The sequence below is a fragment of the Aspergillus eucalypticola genome (assembly GCF_003184535.1).
Source record: "Aspergillus eucalypticola CBS 122712 chromosome Unknown BO83scaffold_14, whole genome shotgun sequence".
Classification (NCBI taxonomy): domain Eukaryota; kingdom Fungi; phylum Ascomycota; class Eurotiomycetes; order Eurotiales; family Aspergillaceae; genus Aspergillus; species Aspergillus eucalypticola.
In genome coordinates this window covers 458,893-480,247 of record NW_020290288.1, presented here as the reverse complement: position 1 = coordinate 480,247, position 21,355 = coordinate 458,893, and the positions used below count along the sequence as shown (strand labels likewise).

The window sequence follows — 21,355 nt, the reverse complement described above, 5'->3', positions numbered from 1 at the left end:
ATGCCAACCATATCCTCCGCTCATCTTGACCAAGACTCTCCTCCTTCCTCTCACCTTCTTTACTCTCAATCTCCCCTATCTGTTGATCCTATCCCGGTCTCTACCTCCCCGGTTGAAACTCGCCCTCGTACTGCCTCCGCTCCCTCCCTACAGCACAACTCCGCACCCTCCGCTGTTGTCGCCCCCTCTCAACCCGCCACCACCACCACCACCACCACCAACAACAACCCAACCGGATTCACGGGCTCAGTAATTGGATCCATTTCACGTCGCAATCGCCGTTCATTCGCTGCGTTAGCTCGTGAAAAGACTTCCAACGCCCTTGCGAACCTTTCCTCCATAGGAGCGCCGAATTACCCCCTCCGCTCCTCTGCCTCATCGGGAAGCCTGTCGAAACATTCGCGCAAGGCCTCGCAGGTCAGCGTCAGCGAAGCGCCAGGTGCCACGCCGTTAACTCCGCCATTGTCGGACGGTAGCGCCAGTAGTGAACGGTCCAGTCCCGCGCCCTTCGACGCCGCTACTAGCCGTTCTTCCCCGGCCGTGGTTGAACAACAGACCAGTTCTGTTGAGAGGCGCCGTTACACCCTCCAGCGTGCCCCGTCCCCACTTGAGCAACTACCCGAAGTCGGACCTACCGTATCTCCCGCCAAGATGCATCAAACATCCTCGCGGTTATTGCGTATGACGGAGGATGATCGTCCATTCACAAAGGTAAGGGGACCCAATTGTGCGCTAAAGTGGCCGACAGGGCGAGAAGTAAAGAGATGAATGGGATTATACTCAAGGGAGGTAATTGTTAACACAAGTGGTCTCTTTGTTAGGATTTCATGGACTTGTTCTCGACACTGATGGTCAGCTTGAAACTGGATTCGCATCGTGTGCGGTTTACGAAATATGACCACTCCTTTACCTCGGAAGAAGCCATCAACAATCTCGGCTCTCTCAAGTTCTCCCAGTCGAACCGTATGCCCGACCCTAAAGATCCTTCGCGTATCGTTACAACCACAACGACTACCACCTTTTCCATGGCCAAGGAAATGGCTCGTTCAGTATGCCAGCGTTTTGTCGATGCCCGCTTCATCGAGGCCGTGGATGGCAAATCGGCACAAATATTTCCGTTGAAGGGCGCCTTGTACCAGCTTACGCCGAAGGGAATCAATATCTTGCAAAGATTCTGCCAGAGGAACGGAATCACTGCCCGCCATGTGATTGATGTGCTGGAGTCGCCCCGCAACACGATGCAATTGGTCAACCTGGAGCGCGATACCGATACAGACAAGCTGTCACACGATCGAGCGACTATTGAGGTCATCTTCCGCCGGTTTGCGGGGCAGGATGGTCCCAACGTGAAGAGCAGCATCTCTACTTCAGACTCGGATTCCCTGAGTGATTACTCGAACGGCTTGGTTGGTGTGAAGATGGCGAAGGAGCGCAAGATCAACGACAAGATTGTCATCAACACGTTCACCGGAAAAGCCGCGGTCGATTGGTTGATGGATTGTTCCACCACAATTGAGCGCCGTGAGACCGTTCTCATTGCCGAGCTTTTTGTCAAGTACGGCTTGATTACGATGCTGCAGGAAGACCGCTTCATCAACCAACCAGATGACTCGATAGTTGCGTTCCAGCCTTCGAAGAATGCGATCTACGGCATCACGGACCGGGGTCAGCGAGTTTGCGGGTGGATCGCACGGGACAAGTCTCGTGAAACCACCATGTACGACAATCGTGGCATCCCGAAGGACTCCAATAATGCCCGTTTGAACCACATTCTTCACGACCCTGCCCTACGACTCCTGTTCCGCGAGTTCCTTCGCTTTTCCCTCTGTGAGGAGAACCTGTCGTTCTACCTCGACGTGTCTGAATTCACTTCAGCCTACCACAAGGCAGAGAAGTTGGGCACATTCAGGAAGCCGGATGCTGTCCGTGAGACACTGGCTGCAGCATATGGTAAGCGGTCTCAATGACAATGATTCTTCTGCGACTAGCAACTAATGAACCTGAATAGGTCTCTACAATGCGTTCCTGGCACCGGGATCCCCTTGCGAACTCAACATCGATCACGCGCTGCGCAACAGTCTGGCAAGCCGCATGACCAAGGCCGTGGGCGACGATGAGTCGATGCTTAAGAGTCTGCAGGAGGTGGTGCATCTGTTTGAGATGGCTCAGACCTCGGTCTTCAAGCTGATGTCAAGTGTAAGTTTACCTTGTAACAATTTGGCACCAAGGGCAAAAGCTAACCCCCAATAGGACTCCGTTCCCAAGTTTCTGCGTGATCCGAAGTGTGCCAGCATCCTTCAGGAACATGACGTTGACTTGATTGGTGCCCCCCGGGCTTACTCTCCCACGCCTGCTCCAGTTCCGGAGCGCTCGGCAAGCCGCTCAGCACGGTCATGATAGGGGCAGCATGTGTGTCATGCAGGGATCCCAATCCTGTCCGAACAGGCCTTCACCTTGGTGATTACTAAAAGATCTGACGGCACGTGGCTTGCACTCGGACTTCGCCGATCCAAGATGAAACACACTCTTACTGCACAGCGCGGTGTTAATTGACGGAACGACTTGAACATGATTTTACTTTTTGGCTTGATCTAAGTTGCCAGCATGATGTCGACTTGGCACCGGTCTAGCCAACACATCCTTCCCACCAAAAGCTTGGGAGCACTCCCAAACCTCCTGACACGACATGATACACGTTATGCGTCTCCGATACGAACGCTCTCCCGTTTCTATAATCTCTTTCTCTTCAATTGCCGCTTGGTCCCCGCCCACGCCGCTTGCCATTGACGACAGGGCATCTCACGGGGTTACCAAGTCCGCACGACCAATGACAGACGTTACGATCTATGGATCATGTGATAGAGATGCCGGAACTGAACCATTTTAATACACCGATTCCTTTTCTACCACCTGTTTCTTTTTCTTCTTTCTAATTTTCTTTTATACATCTGTGAACCGTGACGCATGGACGGAGACTGAAGAGGAGAAAGGCTGAAACAGGAGAAGTATTCCAGCATTAGAGAGGCGTTTTAGTACTCGGTTCTTTTTCCCTTTCTTGTTTGCATCATATCCGCATGATTTTTCCTCTCAAGATTTCCTTCATCATCTCTCTTTCTTCCGGTCTATTTTTCCTTTTTCCTATATATGTTATTTCCTTTGTTCCGATTTGATGTGTATGTTGTCATACGTCCCCTGCATCGAGCATGGATACGCGCATTTTGATTTGCATTTTCAGGGTACAGCGAGTGTGGCTTTTTCCTTTTAAACCTATCTACCTGATTGAATATGCGAGGGATGTCCTCTCGCGATCAGATAAATCCTAAGAACAGAAATAAACAAATAAATATTCAGAGACAATGACCTACTTCCACACTTTAGGCAACAATTGTAACACCCGTATTCAGCAGACAAAAGATAGTAGATCAACGAACCCTTCTCCGCATTTCAATACTTAGTAGTACCCGACCGGCCCAAGCCCAGATACCCAACTACGGAGTAACTACTAACTAAACTAACTAGTACCCAAAAAGGCAATCAATTCGACTTCCCCGACCCCAAACTGCCAGATCTCGTATTCATCAATCAGACATTCGCTAGTATATAAACCTATTACACATGTTAACAGTCACTAAAGTACTATACTATACTATATTATAAGTAATATTACCATACATACAATCTTACATGCATACACACATACATACCTAGTACAAAGAAAAAAGGTAAGCTATAATTGGCTGCGCAGCGCAGCGCACGCACATGGCTGACACGTGGTCTAAGTTAAACACGAGATGATGCTGATGATGATGTGAACATTGAATATGGGGGCCATGTGATTGACCTACCTACCTAAATACATACATACATACATAGTACGTACATACCTAATTACTAGCATGACACTACAGGAATAACATTTGAATCTGGCTGGAGTCGTGTCAAATTAATTGGGTAGATAGTTCTCGTTGGGTGCTTGGACTGTGTTGTAGTGTGTTATAGTGAGTGTTAATGGGCATATTTGCTTTTTTTTCACTTTTTCATACTCTTTTGCTCTGTTTTTGAGTGGTGCGGGTTATCTATCTACCTATCTATCTATCTATCTATCTATCTATTCATCTAGTAGTGCATGCCTGCGTGATGATATGCATGTATGTATCTACTAGATTATACTATACTACTAGTAGAAGAATATGCTATCCTTTATCTACGAAGTACAAGGAATAAATACCAGTGATGAAGACGTGGAAGGGTACTACTACTACGAAGTATGTATTGTAGTATGATATTAATACTAGAAACTGAATAGAATTAGACAGTAGGATCTAGATACTAACGAAGTGAGGTACCTCTATATAACTTCTAAAGGTATACCATTTATAGCAAAAGTTTAGTTAAGTTCAAATGTCATAGACAGATAATAATAATAGAGAAGATGTAAAGTAAAAAAAAGGGGAAAAGTAACGCAACGCAACGCCGAAAGAAGAAATTGACACCGATACAATACATACATACATACGCCTGTGAAAAAAAAAAAACCGAATGTGACGAAATATCTAACTAGCTAGCTAGCATAATATGCAATAAATAGAAAAAGAGAAAAAAGGATATGGAGGTGAAGAGATTAACATAGTAGCTGGGGTTCACTTGTTTCCAATGCCCGGAGTTAATTCCGCATTCGGGAGGGCGCAATTTCCGAGCCAAGCAGGATCGGAGTTTATTTTCTTTTTTGGGGGCTGATATGGCATGGTATGGCATTCCATTCCAGTGTCAGGGGGCATGTTTCTTTCTTTTCTTGGTTTCTCTTTCTGCTGTTGATCTTGCGGCTTTACCGGCAGGCAGAGTCTGTCAGAAGGTAGGTGGATGCTGGAGTGGTATTGATACAGGATCCCCGTGGGAACCAATAGAATGAGTCCGTTCGGCGCGAAGGCATAAAGTTTGACGGAGGGCAAACTGCAAAGAGTAAAGAGTGTTTGAATGATTGAAACGAAGTGTGTTTCGAATTATCCCTCATCGTTGCTGCTCCTGTTCGCACGGACCGATAGGTCTAATTTTGGGATTGGGGGGAATGATGGGAGGAGGGAAAAGTAAAACATGACACACGCACACGCACACGGTGGGTAGTTTCTACTTTGATCCCCAGCCTCGGAGTCTCATTCCCTCTTCAATCGCCGTCCAGATCCCCTCAACCACTTCCCGATCACGCCACCGGCCCGCCCCGTGGACTCCTCCCTTCTCGTCCCAGCGCTCGACTGCGTAGCTCTGCACGCCTCGGCCCCAGCTCTTCACTTCCCGAGGGATATCCTCTCCACGCCATCCGACATAAACACCCGTGGCATGCTTGAAGAGCTCTGGCGGCGAGGACCACTTGTATGACTTGAACTGCCAGGTCTGACCTGTCGTGAATACGGCAACCAGACGCTGCCAGTAGTCCGGTCGGAAGTTGGCCGTGCTATCGACGAGGATAAAGCGGGTAGGTTTCCGGGACGTGACCTGCGAGGAGCTGCCACCACCGGGGCGGAGAGAGGAGCTGGACGGATCCGAGTGCATGCGGAGCGGGCGGGAGATGTAGAGGATATTGGAGTTGGACATGGAAAGAGTAGGGTGATCAGGAGGGATGAAGACGCCGTCCTGCAGGAAGGAGCGCACGTTGGACATGCGGATGAGCGAGGAGGCCGAGGGCGAGAGGAGAATGATAGGATCTTGCGTCTTGCTTGCCTTGCGTGGCTGGGACAGGCCGGCTGACGGCGACGGCACCACCATGGATTGCGGCTTGCTGCCGGCTTTCACACCAGCAGGGTATTGTCCCGGCCGTGAGCGGTTGCGTCCGAGCATGGATTCGGCGGTTTTGCGGACGTGAGAGAAGTCCTACAACGATCCCTATTAGCACACTGTGTATATAGTCTTCCCTTCTCTCCCACTGCGTGAACCTACCGTCGGCTTGATTCCCCGTAGCACACTATTCCGATCCCCCATCTTGCGCTCCCCATTATAGATCTCCTGCAGCCTAGGATCGATCACCTTCGCCGCCTTACCCTGCTGAGTCTGCGGGGCACCACCACCCCCAGGAGCACCACTCGGCACAGCAGAAACACCACCCGCAGCCCCCGAAGCAATATTCGCCGACGCCTGCGCCTGAGCAGCAGCCGAAACCGCGGCGGCAGCCGCAGCAGCGGCACCCTCCAACGGCTTGATGTATTCACTCTCATCAGACGCGCCTTCCAACCAAGTCAGGAGATCCAAGCGCTCGACGAAAACGAGGTTCTGAACTTTCTCCTCCTCCTCGCCTTCCTTGCGCTCCTTTTGCTTTAGCGAGTCATTAAGCTCCTGCGCGGAAGCAATGTACTCTGGAATGGCGACATCTTTCTTCTGCCACGCGAAGAAGATACTGCGGAGGTCGACGGCGGAGTCGGAGGAGCTGGAGACGAAGCGGGTAGGTGTTGTGAGGGGAATTGTTTGTGGGAGGGGATGTTGGAAGTAGAGATGGGTGGCTTTTGCGAGGTCGTCGGTCGCATTTTGGTCGGAGAGGTCGCTGGAGGTTGTTGGCGTGGGGAGGTTGCCGGCCGCGATGGCGCGACGGAGCGAGAGGAGAGGATCTTGCAAGGAGGGATCGGTGGCCATGGTGGCGGATGTGAATATAGATGTGGAGGACGGGTAGATGATGCTACCGCTCCGGGAGTTTGAAATTGTATGCTGAAAATTGAGCAATGGATGAGGTTGGGGGAGGTGTTACTCGTAGCTTTCGAGATGCGCAGGAACTGCGGAGTGCACGTGATCTCGTCCGCCCTGTACATGTTTATATGCGCGCGCGGAACTTACCCAACCTCTTCTGAATAAGAATTTTATTTAGTGATTTGGATCCTTGCTATTGTTTGGTGGATGATGTTATTAACACAAGCAGAGTTGTCGGTGATGCCACATCCAGCTCCATCCTCCAAAAATAGCTGTTACGCCAGTGAATAGAATCAACGCCCCGTAGTCGGTGGTATACCCGATCTCCCCGTTTTCTTGCCCGGTGATGGAACCCCGTTGCATAAGAGCTGAGCTCAATGGGCCACTAATGACACTACCAATGCCTCTTCCACCAGCTAACAGCCCGAACACTAATCCGGTTTCTAGCGAGGGAACCTCGCGCTTGACTTGGGTGAGTACACCCGACCAAGTGGAACTGAAACCCCCGGCAAAGAACCCGTACGTGATGGAGAAGAGAACCAAGAGGGCGATGGCGGCTTGTGGAAAGCTGGCAGATGGGGACGAAGTTGACAGGCCCCAGAACAACAGGACAGACATTCCAGAGCCTACGGAGGAGAGCAGCATGATATTGCTGACGGCGAAGCGATCACAAAGAGATCCCAAGACTATTCCACCTACAACGGAGGTGGCGTTGAATAGTGCTACTAGGAGAGTCCCTGTGGTGTCTGACAGGCCAGCTGCTGCTGTTGTGTACGACGGTAGATACGTACTGGGCAAGAAGTAGCCGAAGCTCTGGATGATGTTCCCGAGCTGGAGCATCCAGAACGTGGCTAGTTTCAAGAAAGCGAGGTTCAGAGGCTGCGGAGTGGTAGTTGGGGCTGGAGGGATTCGTGGCCTGACGGAAGGAAGGGCCACAGCAAGCGTGAGTAGCTACATTGTCTAGTTAGTGTCAAACAGAATAGTAGGATAAGCAGACGACTGACCGTGACTACCGTCCAAGCCCTTAGAGTCGTCTTCGCTCCAAACCGGTCAAGACAGGCACTCGTCATGAAGGGCAGAGCTACACCGCAGATGCTCTTACCAGCCCACATGATTCCATATGCGAGACCTTTGCGGCGAACAAACCACTGATCTAGATAGAGTGTAGTAGGACTGAAGACGAGGCCATTTCCAAGACCACAGATCACGCCCTGGGTCACAATCATCTGCCAGACAGTTGTGGCGAAAGAAGACAGCAATGAGCCGCCGACACTGAGGGCTAGTCCGACAAACGCACAGGACTTGGGGAGATGTGGGTAGCGGGTCAAGAGCGTGAACGTCACAGGTGACAGAAGATAGAGGATTCCCTGTAAGAAGAGAGAGATGTCAGCCAGATGGAGGTGAGCATAATGGTAATAACAGGCAAGATCACCGTTGCTGTGGTCCCCATCATTGCCAGACCTCCTTTACCTCCCTCAAGGTCATTATGCGTCTCAAAGTATTCCTGAAAGATGCCAGCAACGAGAGAGAACCCTGGTGTCCCGAATGAGCAGACATGTAGCTACAGTTGGGTAAAATAAATGCGCACCCCACACCGGCAACTGAATTAAACAGCATGAGGCGAGAATCAACCAGGCACCTTTGCCCTGGTCCACCGGTGGCAGCGGGACTTGCTCAAGTTCATGACCGGGGGAGCTGTTGGACTCTTCAATGGACAGATGAGATAAGGATGGATGTCCAGATCTTAATTCGGTCAGTTCATGAGATGCCATGTCTTGAGAGTCGATAAGTCGCATGTAATTGATAACGACAAAGAAAAGATAGAAGGACAATGTGCGAATAAGTGGATGACTACCCCGCAACCCCTCAAGCCTCAGCATGAACGAATCATAATTAGCCTTCGTAACCGTAACGATCATCATGATTATTATCCTTATAGCAAGGAACTATATACAATTGATCTTCCATCATCCCATCAAATTTACACCGGAATACCCAAGGTCTCCTTGATATCCTCGCCCCTCAACCACTTCTCCATAGCCTCATACATGCCCCGGAACTTATCATTATCCTCCATCGTCGGCAAATCCAGTTTGATCTTGTGTCCCAATTTCGCCTGAGAAGCACCTAGATACCTATATCCATACGGATACGGCTTAAGCTCCTCCTCCGAGAAATCGGGCACATGCTTGCCATCCACAGGCATGATCTTATCCTTCTCATAGAACAAACGCTTGTAGTGGACCTTCCACCCGGCCGGATCCTTCTGGCACCACATGATGAAGCGGCAGTCACATTCAACATCAAACTCAATGCCATCGAACGAGAAGCGCTGGGTGATAGTGGCCTTCATTTTCCCGACAGCACGGCCTGTCTTGGAGTTCAGCTCCACGAGAGTGCCGTTTTCGCGGTGCATGATATGGTCGCCGTTTCGACGGCCCTTCTTGGAGACTTCGATAAATTCGTCGATCGGCATGCCGCCGCTCCATGCTGCGGATTGAATAAACCATGTTAGTGAGATGTTTCGAGGAGAGGTTTTTTTTTTTAAGATATAAATAAGTGAGACAAAAAGGATATAGATGAGAACTTACTGGTAAAGATATAAGCCTGTTCGGCGAAACAGTTTCGGTAGTGAGCCCATTCAGAAGCATCTCGGTATACCGGCCATCCCTTCAGGAGCTCGGTGACACATAGCCGATCCAAGATCTCTTCCGTAGTGCCATTGATGTGGCTGTGGATGGTAGGTTGAGGATCTTCGGCGGTGATGTTAACAACCATGGTGTAGATGTGCTAAGTATAGATGGACAAGGGAAAGGAATGCTATTCGATGGAAGAAATAGTAGTGATTGTAGAATTGTCTGAATCAACCCAGGAACCACCCAGGGCACCATCACGACATTATATACTTCTTTCATACTTGTGATGGAGTGAGTATTTGCCTGTCTGTTTCGGCAAACCCGAAAGCCGACAGTCAACCTTGTCCTTGATGTCATCCGATGGGAATGATATCAGGCAACCAACGAACCGGCCTCGTCATTCGCAGTGGGCCGGTGGAGCCGGATAGCGTCTAGATGAGCTTGTCTGGACACCCATTCCAGACTGATCATTAGTATGAAGGGTGTCCATACTGCCCGGTATCCCGAGTCAGCATGATAACCGGCATCTCTCAGCCTTGCTAAGTCAATTCTTGTATTGATAATTAACAAGACCCTCCCTGTTATTGTCATCATCTTCAACGGACAAATACTCAGCCGTACCTCAAATCCTTTGCAAGATAAGCAAAGGCAACATATTCTTGATGCTGCGGATCAGTCCATTGGAGCGGCTCATAACTATTCCTCCTTAGCATTATCTCTTTGAAACAAAGGAGCCAATAATGACGAGAATCTTCTCCCACACGGCACATTGTGATCCTATTCAGTGTGATAGAGGCGTGGCAGTGGCACCATAAGAGTCATCAACCACTGGTCTAGGAACGGCCGAGACATCGTTGAACACGGCGCCTGCAGCTATGCTGGCCCTGGCATACCGAACAAACAAGGTCTAGCCAATAGATTCAACGCTTTGGGGGGTGGCGCAGGCGGGAAAAGTCTCGAGGCCCAAAGCGCGCCTCCCTGGTAATTCTTTATCCGCGTGCCGGCCCACGTCTCGAGCCAGAGCTATGATGAAAGAGCTGTCGCTTCATGTCTTGTTTTGATGGGGAAAGAATTGAATGGAAAATGTAAATCATGCGTTGCTTTCTTAAAAGGTGGAGAGCCCGATCAACTAGGGAGAAGAAAGTCCCTGCATATCCGGAGCACTTAGCTAACCCTCCCGAGCCCTTTCCTGGGCTCTCCATTGCCTTCATGTCTATATCCCGGTTTCCTCGAAAGCCATCCAAAGCTTATGCCGAGCACAATGGGATTTTGCCTGACGTCACCAAGATAACTAGGATTCGGCCCAGCAACGTGTACCTTCGATGCATGCCCTACCTTGACAGCCTTCAGCGCTATATCGAGGCTTTCAGCTACGGAATCAGTGCCATCGATTAACATTCAAGAAGAATTTCATTCGTCATGATCCACTCCGCAGAGCCCAAATGTTCGGCGCTTGGGGAGCCATGTCACAAATATCCTAGTAATAGAAGAGGAGAACGGAAATATAAAAGGGAAAGAAAGAAAGTCTGACAATAATAATGACAATCGTGAAGCAGGCGCTCACATCATGACCCGTAAAGGTCCTCCTGAAAACCATTTCCCATGCCCATAACTCATCCGGAGTATTTCCCTGAACCCGCTCCATTTCCAACACGCCGAATACGCCGGTCAAATCAAAACCGCTCTGCCGGCTGAACGCCTGTCAATTCCCATCGTGTACAAGTCGAAGCAAAAGAAAGAAAAGGGGAATGAAGTAAAGAACAAATTCGCAGAAATTGTTCCACAAAGAAAGTAATCAACGCATATTATATCGTTTAAACCCCGACTTCCAGGGGAGTAATCCACATGAAATAGCATCAGATGGTCACGTCGCTGAGGGTATGTGTGAAGTCTGCGTAGCTCCGGGAATATCCTTCATGCTGACATCCTGGGCCCCCCGTTCTGGCTTCGGCACTTCGTCGCCGGTCGCCTTGGCCGCCGCGGAGGAGTTGTGCCCAGCAGCAGCTCCATCACGGCTGGTCGGAGGCGGTACAGGTGGTGTGGGCGGTAGCATTGCGGTAGCCTGAGCTTGAGTCTTCTCAGACGTAGGCGTGGTCATGGTGCCCCGGCGAATGAGATAGTCACCCAAACTGAGTTTCTTTTTCACCGGACTAGGGCCTGCCACACCAGACACCGGCGTGGTGGGAATGTTGGGTTGTGAAGTCACATCAGTTGAAGGTGAGGACAACACCGATGGGGCTGTGGACCCTGGGCTGGTGGCCGAAGGGGGCGGGGGTAGCGTTGCGGAGGGAAGAGGAACGCGGAGATCAGTGTTGCGCTGTTTATGCACGATATTACTAGGTATCCGAGCGTTGTGCGCTGCAGTTGATGGCCAAGGGGGCGGCACGGGCGGCTTGACCGATCCCCGTCCTGACAAGGGTGATGCATCGAGATGTGTAACGGAATGGGATGGCGAGGTCTCTACTGGCGAATCAACATCCCTCATCTCTGTATCCTGGTTGTCGGCGGATATGCTGGGGGTTGTGGCTGTTAATGGCGCTGCCTCACGCGGGCTCGTGGAAGTCGGTGAAGAGTCAGAATGCTCGAGGAGAGAAGTTCGAGGAGTAACAGGAGATGGGCTGCTTTGCTCAAGCTTGATGCGATCAGAATAGCATCTTTTCAGCAAACGTTGAGTCAAGGGCACGAAACAAGGTCGACGAGGGGAAGGCAAGGAAGGCGAAACCACACCATCGCTAGCATCCGGCTCGGTCTGTATAGCGGAGTCCACGTAGTGTGAACGCCCTAGAGGAGACCGCCCAGGTGTGCTGTGACTGCCGGATGTTTTGCGCGGTGAGCCGTGACGCATTCCGGGAAGGGAGCCCACAGGTCCGCCCGAGGGAGGAGAATATGACTGGCGTTCGCGTGGAGCATGGCTGGATTGACCACTAGCCCGTTTCTTCTTTCTGTGTGATGCTTGGTCCTGCTCCAGTTGTTGAAATTTCTTCTCTGCTGCAGCGATCTTACGCTTGTCTCGAGCCGAAAGTTCCGATTCCCCAAGCAAAAACGCTTCCGTAGGAGTCTGTAAAGTAGGGGTGAGATCCCGACTGCGAGTTTGACCTCGGATAGAGCCCGATGCAGAACGGCTATCAGCCTGATCATCTTCATCAAGGTTCTTAGTGGTCTCACTACCCGCCCGACTTGTGGTTGCAGGCGGAGAAATATTCGCCTTCGGCTTTGTCTTCTTTCGCTTACCACTCGGCTGTTTCGCGTTCGCATCCATCAACTTTGGGTGACGTCGTCGATCAACGCTGGACAGCAAACAGTTCGCGGGAGGGACGCAGGCGCATCCGCCAAAGTGGGCGAGGACATTACTGATGCAGATGGCAGGCGCATCGTGCGTGCTGTCACTGGCCTCCTGCTTGACTATACCATTGGTAGACTCAAAGAGTTGAGGATCTAGGTACCACATGGCCGTGATTTCCGAGTCCGCAGCGATCTCTTCCTTCGCCACAAAGCAGAAGTGGTACTCTACCTGATTCGTGATGTAGGTTTTCATGGTAACATTCGGCCGGCAGGAGCGCCGCACGTAGCGGAGCACGCTTCCCTCATGCCGACTATCAATGTAGATTGGGAGCTGAGGGTGGAAAAAGACAAAGGGCTCAGGATGACGAAGCTCTTGCCATCGATTACTGGGGTCAAGACAATAGTCGCGTAATAAACCAAGCTTGCCCGTAATCTCACCGACAATTTCATCTTTGCCGACACGATCGCGAGTTTTAAGGATTTTCCAGGTTGGATGTTGGCCTTCCACCTCAATGCTCGGGTCCGTAATCGTTTCAGTAGACAATGTCGGCCAGCGTGATCTGTCAAGTGTTGCACCAGACCACGTGAAGATTTCTTTTGGGGAGCGCCCATTTGTGATGCGGGTAACAGCCTCCGGGTCCGTGACCCAGGCAGCAAAGTCCGCTGCAAGATGCAGATTCACAAACAGGTTGCTGTCTATGTTGGCATAGTCTTTCCCCTGATCATAAAGATGAAGGAACTCGTGCGAATATAAAGGAATGGAAGGCCCTGATGCCTTGGTCGAGCTCATGGAGGGTGCTGCCCGCTTGCGCGCATCAGAGGGTAAGTTGGGTGCATTAGACACGGAGCTTACCGACCCCGAGGAACGATGATTGGTTTTGACCTTCTTTGCAAGGGGCTGATCCCGGGTGCTGGATTCCGACCGGTGATGGAAGCCGTTTACCTGATCACCACCGTGCTCCTTGACCTTCTTCTTATGACTCTTCGCACCGGACCGTTTCGCTTTCCGGTCACCGCCGTCGTTCTGTTCTCTGAGACGCCTCTGTCGTTCCGTAGCGCGCCGGCCATCGAGGGAACGCGGCTCGCATTCCACGCAGTTATGGACTTCTGGCACATCTCGGCCATGATAGTAGCATTCGATATGCTGCCAGGTTTCGCACCCTTCGCAGAAGACCGTATTACCATCGTCATCCTCGAAAGCGCAGATGCACTTGATGGTATACGGCTCTTCTTCGTCAGGGGCGACCGAGTCAGAAACAGCGCCGTTTACGATGGGCGAGTTCAGAGGGGCGGTGACCGCAGGGGGCTCCGTGGTTGGATGCGTGATGGCGACTGGGGAGGTATCTGTCATAATCCGACAGAATACCCCCTCTTGAGCTGAACAGAGAAAAATGCGCTGTTGAGGGTTCGAGGGGACGAACGGTATTACGGGAACCTGTCAAAACCCAGCACGCATATCACCTGTTGCTCACTGGTAGTCGTCGCCTGACCTAGACTCTCACGACAGTCCACAGTGACAGAAGGGATGGTTCGACCTTGGAAGATGATGAAGCCAGGTGATCAAGTCCACAATGTGCCACCCTTTTTGTCGATGAATGAACCGGCAAGGAATGAGCCCGCGAGGGTAGGAAGGCCGATAGAGGTTGCTCAGCGATGGAAGGATCGTATTACTGCGAAAGATTGTAGAGGGACACCAGGTTCGAAAAGGGACAGGTTGAGCGAAGTCTCAGTGGAGTCGTCTTCCTCGGTGGCGCGTGCGACCGTGAGCAAGTAAGAAGTCGAGGATCGGTAGCCGATGATTATGAGTAGGCGGACGGACCACGAATCGCATGGAGGAACGGATAGGCTGTAAGGAGAGGAAGAGAGTAGAGAAGGTGGAGAGATCAAGGAGGATGACGCTCGGAAGGATGGTCAGCAGTAGGGGGACAAAGACAAGAAAAGGAAGACAAGGTCGGGAGGGAAGAGGTGAATGAGATGACGGAAAGGTGGGCGAGGGAGGATCAGAGTCGAGACACGAGAAGGTGAATCGGGAAGAGGCGAGGGCAAGCAAGCGAGAGAGGGAGAAAGGAGAGCAGAAGAGAGGAAGCGAGGATCAGAGGGAGGGAGAGCGTAAGAGAGAGAGAGAGAGAGAGAGAGAGAGAGAGAGAGAGAGAGAGAGAGAGCGAGAGCGAGAGGCTAAAGCCACGGATGGGCCATTCAAGCGGCGCGTCCAAGACCCAGAGTGAAAAGGGAATGGCGTGGAATTTTTTCTCCCACCCGTCCAGGTTCTGGGGGAGCCGATGTCTGGGATGGTGAGTGCGCTTAGGGAACAGCTTCGAGGTGGTTTGCACCTAAACTGCCCTTGCCTATATTTTTCGTCCCTTTTCTTTTTTATCTTGTTCTTTTTGGGGGGTGGTTTCACCCTTGTAGTCCCCGTTGGGGAAGGTTAATAATCCACACGGCAGAATTGAAGAATGAGGGGGGAAATCGTGGAAGAGCGAAAGGGACAGAACCGACGACGGACAGGCCGGTCGAGGAACGAATTGGAAGCTCGAGGGGACGAAAGGGAGGGGGGGGGAGACCATGGGGAACCAAAGGGAAAAAGGCAAGATTGCGAGGCCGGCCGGAAACGAACCCACGCCAAACCCAGGCTGAGCTTCAAGAAGGGGGGAAGAGGGAACCGCAGGTAGTCCTGAGGCACGCCTGGCCGACCTCAGCTAGTCCTAAACGCAAAGTACCTTCAGTCTTCCTCTTTTCTTACCTGGCAACAACCCTGGACTAGCCTGTCTGGCACCCATGGTGAACACCTGAGGGCTCAGGCAGCACTGGAACTGCTGCCTGGGGAGAACCTCGGGTGGGGAATCCCACTTATCTGGTTCCGGCAGGAGCAGTGCCTCTCAGCCCCCAATCGGGGTAGACATCATGCCAAGTCCCAATTCGGGCATAGCGGGTGGAAATACCAGTCTGACTGTCATCAGAAAGAGAGGCAGAGTCACTCTCCGTCCAGGGACATCCCAGACATCCTCGAGAGGCAAATGGAGATTCAAACCCCCAATACCCTTACCCAGTGCCAGCATTGAGAAGGATTGGGGGGGAGACGGAAAAGAAGGAAAAAAGAAAAAAGAAAGGACCGACGAAAACAAAATCAAGGGGAGGGAAAAACCAGACTTCACTTGGCTGTGGATCTTTTAGAAGCAGTTTCGGGCCAAAGTCTCGCCTGTCGTAGGTCAGTGAAGCCGCCTTACAACGCATGCATGCGTTGTCTAGCCGTCCTAGCGGTCAGGAGAAACAATGCCGACGAAATAAAGAAACAGACTGGTGAGATCCAGATAAATATAGACAAGAAAAGAAAAGATAAGAAAGAAGAAAAGTAAATCAGAGCAAAGAGATATTGTTAGTCACGGGTAATTTAGTTAGCATCAGAGCAATGTCAAGTGATGAGCAAATTCAACTGGTTATCTTTGGTCGCTTATTGTACCTGACTCCAGGCGGCAACACCGACGAGCGGCTGCATGCTTCACAGTAAAGCCACGTCGAATTAAAGTGTCCGGTGAAGGAGCTGTAGTTCCAGATGAATGGAAAAGTCGTCAAGTCAAATAGTGAAACGAGAGCAAGCCCAAGTCACCGTCACAAGCCCTGGGGGGGATGCAATATCCGAGGATATCATACCCGGAGGATCTGGTGGGTTGGGGGAGAGATGAGGAGAAGATAATGAGAGAGAGGTATGTGACAGAGTCACCGGGGACCCCCAGAGATTTATGAGGTATCGTCCTCCGTGAAGGGTTGTTCCGGCAGGTTAATGGGAAAAGGGGAGAGAGGGCTGGAAGAGGAAAGGAAGAGAAGGAAATGGTCTGTGAGCAGGACTGATGATTTTGGAAAGGAAAATTGAAATCCGAATCCAAAATCAAAATCGACAACCCGAAAGATGCTGGGCAGCTGGTTAGTTAGTTGGGGATCCTCCATGGCTTGCTAGCCTCATGAAAAATTACCCCATTTTACCCGTCCAGTGTGGGGGGGTAGAAGATGGGTGGTATTCAGGTATTGAGCATTACGCTGGAGGGAGAGGGAGAGAGAGAGGGAGGGAGGGAGGGAGGGCGCTGAGGGGGTCGAGAGGCAGCGGACGAGGGACTTGACTGACTGACTGCCAGGGAAGGAAGAACAATAATTGACGGAGGGGGCAGATCGGGGTCATAAGGACGAAATAATATTATGATGACGGGCGTGCTCAGATAACATGATCTCGGCCTTGCTCTTGATAGGAAGGGTAAAAGGGGAGTTTTTCGCGCAAAAGTGGGAGAGAGACTGAGGGGGGGAGCCGTGGCCTAAATTAATAGCGAGCAGGTCGTGTTGGCTGCTGCGACGACTTGCTGTTGTTACTTACTTAACTTACTAGTCGGAAGGCTGACTGACCTAAAGCGGTGATGATGATGGCAAAACGACACCCGAAGCATCATCAAATCATCCCATCGCCATCGGCACTCTCTCCCTTCCCCCAACTCGCTTGGACATATGGTTTCTTGATCGTTAGAGTATAATGTGGACTTACTACTTCTCATAATAATGTATAATGATCATTGAACCTTTGATGTTTGATTTTCAAACCCAATTACTCTACACTCTCCTCTGATATGATCTCCTCTAGTAGACGCAGTATTACTTGGGCGCTACTACTGCAAGCACTAGTGCGTGAAAATTACGTTAGGGGCTGACATGCCGGTTCCCGTGCGTGGCGAACCGCCCCCCCGAATAGGGCCTAACTGTATGGATGTAAAGTAAGGCCATAGTAGTAAGTCTTTCTCTCCTTCCCTTTTTTTTTATGTATCGACCCGTCTTCGTTACAAGCGAAACAGACAATCTTTACGCCTGTTAAAGTCTTATAATAGCACCCAGGAATGGTGGTCGCTAGACTTTGATGCCTGTAGTTGCAACTTACCCTTTTTTCATTTGCTACTAATTCACGTCTTCTATATGCCATTACCAGCAACTACTCCAGCCTCCTATTACAGTTGCCCATCAAGGAGAAGATTTGAGATGGAGTCATTGTCATGGAGTCATTGTCCACCGTGGTACTGAATGACTGAGGAATAAAACAAAAACAAGCATCATTGATCAAGGAATAAGGATCTCAGGACTGTACAAACAATAATGCCAGAGGCGGCTGGCTCTCCGTGCACTATCAATACAAATAGAGTGGCGAAGGAAAAAGAATCACGACAGCCAACCAGGACATTTGCTGCAGGCGAGATATGAAAGTATGAGGTAGGTTCAAGAGTAGTCTTTCTTAAGGTCCTGGGGGACTCGAGACCGGGGCACTGGTTGACGGTCCATCGCGCTCCAGCCCAAATATTCTCCACCAGCTTCGACGACTGGTCGTACCATCCTCCGACTTGAGCTTCCGTTGTAAAATGGCAGTTCTCGCTTGGTGACCGAAATAGAGCGAGAGGAACGACAAGATCCCAAGGTACACAGGAATAGCGTTTCTCATTCTCAATTGTGACCAGGACTGGACCGGGAGCTCCTCGGACGATGGCGGGGGGAACGCAAGAACAAGAGCATTGGCAATGGGCAGCAAGGTGCAGCCTAGGATCCCAACATATACTCCATAGGGCTGAATGCGGGACTGGTGGACTCGGATAAAGCCCTGTTCCTCGGTCTTCCTCCGGAACCGAAGGTAAATGATACTCGAGCAAAGCCATGAGATGGAGCCCGACGTAGTGATAAAGTACATGAGCGAATTGAAAAGGGCCGAGCTGGACTCTGCCAGCGACAGGAAAGCAAACAATGAGAACAGCGCAGATGTCAGTATGGCCACATAGGGCACTTGATACCGGTTGCATCGAGTAAGCATTGCTGGAGCATGTCCAGATTCGGCCAAGGTGTACAGTGTGCGAGAAGATATGTAGAGGAAAGAGCGTCCAGAGGCGACCGATGAAAGGAATATCAGCACGGTCACCAGAATTCGTAACGCGGGGATACCCGCGCGTATAAAGCCCACGACAAAGGGCGATGAGCCAGCGCCCGTGCCATAGTTGGTCAATCGAGGCTCATCAAATGGACTAACGAAGGTCATCATGAACGCGCTGAGAATGTAGAGGGCAAAGAGATAGCCACTGTCCGTTCGGGCCATGCTTAGGATGCTAGGACGTCCTTCCGTGTTGGAACGCTCAGCCCTCTGAACAGTAATTTCTGGTGTCAGGGTGAAAGAGATCACGCTGTATAGAAAGCATTGTAGGAAGCCAAGGAAACGCCCTCCACCGCCGGGAATGAGATATTCATTCATCGGGCCAGGTTCGTGCCAGTAACGAAATCCTCGTATCGGTGTCCCTGGGATACCTCGGATTGCTAGGAACAGCGAGCAAATTGTCAGCCCCGCAGTAGTGATGATCTTTAATCCCGTGAAAACAGTCTCCGTCCGTTGGAAAGCCCGCTGGGGGAGCATATTGAATAGGAGGATCAGGACTGCGACCATTGCAATTCGGATCGCCATGCTGGGCTCAGGTGTCCACAAACTGAGATTGACCATGGCAGTGGTGATCTCGAAGGGGACCATCATTGCCAAGGAGTACCACCTGAGGTAGCCTAGAGAAAATCCTAGGTGGTTGGAGCCATATTCATAGCTGTGAGCCACCATGGTACCGTTGAGCGCAGGTCGGTGGGCCGCAATCTCTGCAATGGCTGTTGTCAAGCAGTAAGATAACAAGAATACCAGTACATATGAACCAAGTAATGATGCTGGACCACCGACAGCCAGAGCTTGGCCGGCCCCAATGAAGAGGCCGGTTCCAAAGGTGGGAATAAGAGGCATGATACGTGGTTAGGGATAGAGGAGGAGAAATAGAGGATGTCGAAGAGGATTACGAATGTCCTGGTGTTTCTTCTGAAAAGACGAGGCTGCAGGCGTGGTTGCCGGATTGGAGGAAAGGGTACCTTCTTCCTCTTCTGACAAACCACAAGGAACGGGGAAGGTTGGCTGGGGGGTGAATGGGGAAGCTTCGTGCAGCAAGGAGTCATCTTACACCAGATAGGCGCTGCGACGCTATACGACAGATAGGCCAGAAATCCATGGGTATCATTGTATGCCAAACAGAGCAAGAATGACTGCAAGGTGAACAAGCCGAGATCTAATCTTCCCATAGCTAAACCGCAACAAACGCCAGTCCGAACAGAAAGAGACAAATAAGAACACCCGGAAGAGCAGCAAAGGAAACCAGGTCACGTATTGGGAAAGAGTCAGGGTGTATAGCTCCTGCAGTGCGTAGACACAGTGGGGAAAGGCTAAGGATAGGTTGCAACTGAGAGTTCCAGCAATGCAGCAGCACAGTGACTTCGTCTCTATTGACAAGCCATATCGGTTTCAGCGTACTCGAGCCATTCTCCAGAGAGGGACTTCTTCCAGAATCGTACAATACCATCATCGCCTGAGGAAATGAGGCAGTCACCTGTGTAGAGACTAATTAGCACAGAGGGCAGTCTTGACATTCGATTGTGAAAGGGGTCTGCCACTAACCAGCGTATGAAAAGCCAACTTGCCACACGTCTAAATGCTTGCTGTCAATGCATGCAATCTCCTTGAATGAATGCTTGAACTGAGAATCTGCGGGTGCAGCACGACTGGACATCGATACAGGAGCACGGCTTGCAAGGGCAGAGCCGATACCTGACTGGGTGGTCGCACGAATTGATGATGACTGCGATGAAGAATGTGCGTGGTTGCCATTGGAAGTCTGTGACCCAGAGCCAGAGGCCGTTGTATATACCTCAAACACTCGGATGAAGCCATCCTTGCAGCCACTAGCAATGAGGTCATATCCCCTCACTGAGCCATTGGCCCAAGAGATATCCCTCACAAGACCGCCATGTCCCGTCAATTCGATGGCGTGGTAAAAGCGTCGACTTGCATCGGTGCGATAGATCTTTACGCTGTCCATGGCGGCCACCACCAGCGACAGACTTTTGCGATCCGAAGAGGGCAATACAGAATGCGTAATGTCCGAAGGATCATGGTGAAACTGCACTTTGAAGCTTGTCTCTTCTCCTCGCTGGGGAGCAGTGCAGACTCTAAATTGATCTAACGGCTGCCAATCCGCAAGAGTATCGGGGCTTACAGGCTCCATGATCATCAGGTAGCCATCGCGAGTAATAACGGCCATCCAGGATTCCAGATCAATGTTGCGAAAATCGATTGATACAAATGGGTGGCGCTGAGGGGCGGTCATGCGAAAGATGGACCTGAAACGCCGGCCTGAATTGGGGGGTTGCGTAACATCCTCCTGCCATATCTTGCATTTCATGTCTTCACCCACGCTGCCAATGTGCTGGCCCGTGAAAGGGCCATTCCAGGTCGCCTGAGTAACAGTTAAAACACAACAATACCAGACCAGATACCAAGGAACCAGGGGGCCACTGCCGTGGGAGTGCTTACATCACGGATCTCCGCATCATGAGCACGCCATGTATCTACGAGCTGCCATTCACCGTCTTTCTGGTCCCAGACCTTCATGCGGTGATCAGTTGAAGCTGTGACGATGCGATTGCCATAAAAGTTAAATTTGGTGACCGAAACCAGGTCTCTATGACCGGCGTCGAAGTCGGCGAATCCAGCCATGGTGGGCGTGTGCGGTATCCCCAATCAGAGACGAGACGATCAAACCAATCAATCAGAATGCACAGCAACCAGCCTTTAGCCACCACCTCCAGGAAGCAAACATTCAGAGACGCGTCAAAGATCAACTGCAGAAACCTTAGAGGTGGGGGGTGAAGCCTTCCCCTGATCTATGTAGATCCGACCT

At 51.1% G+C, this 21,355-nt stretch overlaps 8 protein-coding genes across 8 annotated transcripts; 1 reads left to right on the top strand and 7 right to left on the bottom strand.

The window, feature by feature from the left end:
* On the top strand, positions 1–2,397 carry flbA (developmental regulator FlbA; the record flags this gene model as incomplete). Its single annotated transcript, XM_025532798.1, has 4 exons — positions 1–711; positions 822–1,950; positions 2,009–2,196; positions 2,251–2,397. The coding sequence occupies 4 exons, from the start codon at positions 1–3 to the stop codon at positions 2,395–2,397; spliced, it is 2,175 nt and encodes a 724-aa protein (XP_025387597.1).
* Positions 2,398–4,800: 2,403 nt separating this feature from the next.
* Positions 4,801–6,816, bottom strand: BO83DRAFT_378993 (CDC73 C-terminal domain-containing protein). Its single transcript, XM_025531395.1, has 2 exons — positions 5,932–6,816; positions 4,801–5,865 (listed from the first exon to the last, which is right to left on the bottom strand). The coding sequence occupies exons 1-2, from the start codon at positions 6,616–6,618 to the stop codon at positions 5,125–5,127; spliced, it is 1,428 nt and encodes a 475-aa protein (XP_025387596.1). The 5' UTR covers positions 6,619–6,816; the 3' UTR covers positions 4,801–5,124.
* A 69-nt stretch (positions 6,817–6,885) lies between these two features.
* On the bottom strand, positions 6,886–8,465 carry BO83DRAFT_339238 (putative MFS monocarboxylate transporter; the record flags this gene model as incomplete). The annotated part of the gene is made up of 4 exons (XM_025528536.1): positions 6,886–7,620; positions 7,674–8,036; positions 8,102–8,202; positions 8,258–8,465. 4 exons carry the CDS (start codon positions 8,463–8,465, stop codon positions 6,886–6,888), a joined length of 1,407 nt encoding a protein of 468 aa, XP_025387595.1.
* A 185-nt stretch (positions 8,466–8,650) lies between these two features.
* On the bottom strand, positions 8,651–9,447 carry BO83DRAFT_399358 (nuclear transport factor 2 family protein; the record flags this gene model as incomplete). Its single annotated transcript, XM_025533315.1, has 2 exons — positions 8,651–9,159; positions 9,261–9,447. The coding sequence occupies 2 exons, from the start codon at positions 9,445–9,447 to the stop codon at positions 8,651–8,653; spliced, it is 696 nt and encodes a 231-aa protein (XP_025387594.1).
* Positions 9,448–10,741: 1,294 nt separating this feature from the next.
* Positions 10,742–11,060, bottom strand: BO83DRAFT_46303 (uncharacterized protein). Its single transcript, XM_025537312.1, has one exon. It carries the CDS (start codon positions 10,948–10,950, stop codon positions 10,783–10,785), a length of 168 nt encoding a protein of 55 aa, XP_025387593.1. The 5' UTR covers positions 10,951–11,060; the 3' UTR covers positions 10,742–10,782.
* Positions 10,936–14,435, bottom strand: BO83DRAFT_46292 (putative PHD finger and SET domain protein). The gene has a single exon (XM_025537307.1). The coding sequence runs from the start codon at positions 13,936–13,938 to the stop codon at positions 11,170–11,172; it is 2,769 nt and encodes a 922-aa protein (XP_025387592.1). The 5' UTR covers positions 13,939–14,435; the 3' UTR covers positions 10,936–11,169.
* A 3,412-nt stretch (positions 14,436–17,847) lies between these two features.
* BO83DRAFT_427645 (putative proline permease) lies at positions 17,848–19,371 on the bottom strand (the record flags this gene model as incomplete). The annotated part of the gene is made up of 1 exon (XM_025535358.1): positions 17,848–19,371. The coding sequence occupies one exon, from the start codon at positions 19,369–19,371 to the stop codon at positions 17,848–17,850; it is 1,524 nt and encodes a 507-aa protein (XP_025387591.1).
* Positions 19,372–19,656: 285 nt separating this feature from the next.
* Positions 19,657–21,350, bottom strand: BO83DRAFT_362170 (putative nuclear pore protein (SEH1)). Its single transcript, XM_025529496.1, has 3 exons — positions 20,989–21,350; positions 20,074–20,911; positions 19,657–20,005 (listed from the first exon to the last, which is right to left on the bottom strand). The coding sequence occupies exons 1-3, from the start codon at positions 21,169–21,171 to the stop codon at positions 19,899–19,901; spliced, it is 1,128 nt and encodes a 375-aa protein (XP_025387590.1). The 5' UTR covers positions 21,172–21,350; the 3' UTR covers positions 19,657–19,898.
* Between the last annotated feature and the right edge of the window lie 5 nt (positions 21,351–21,355).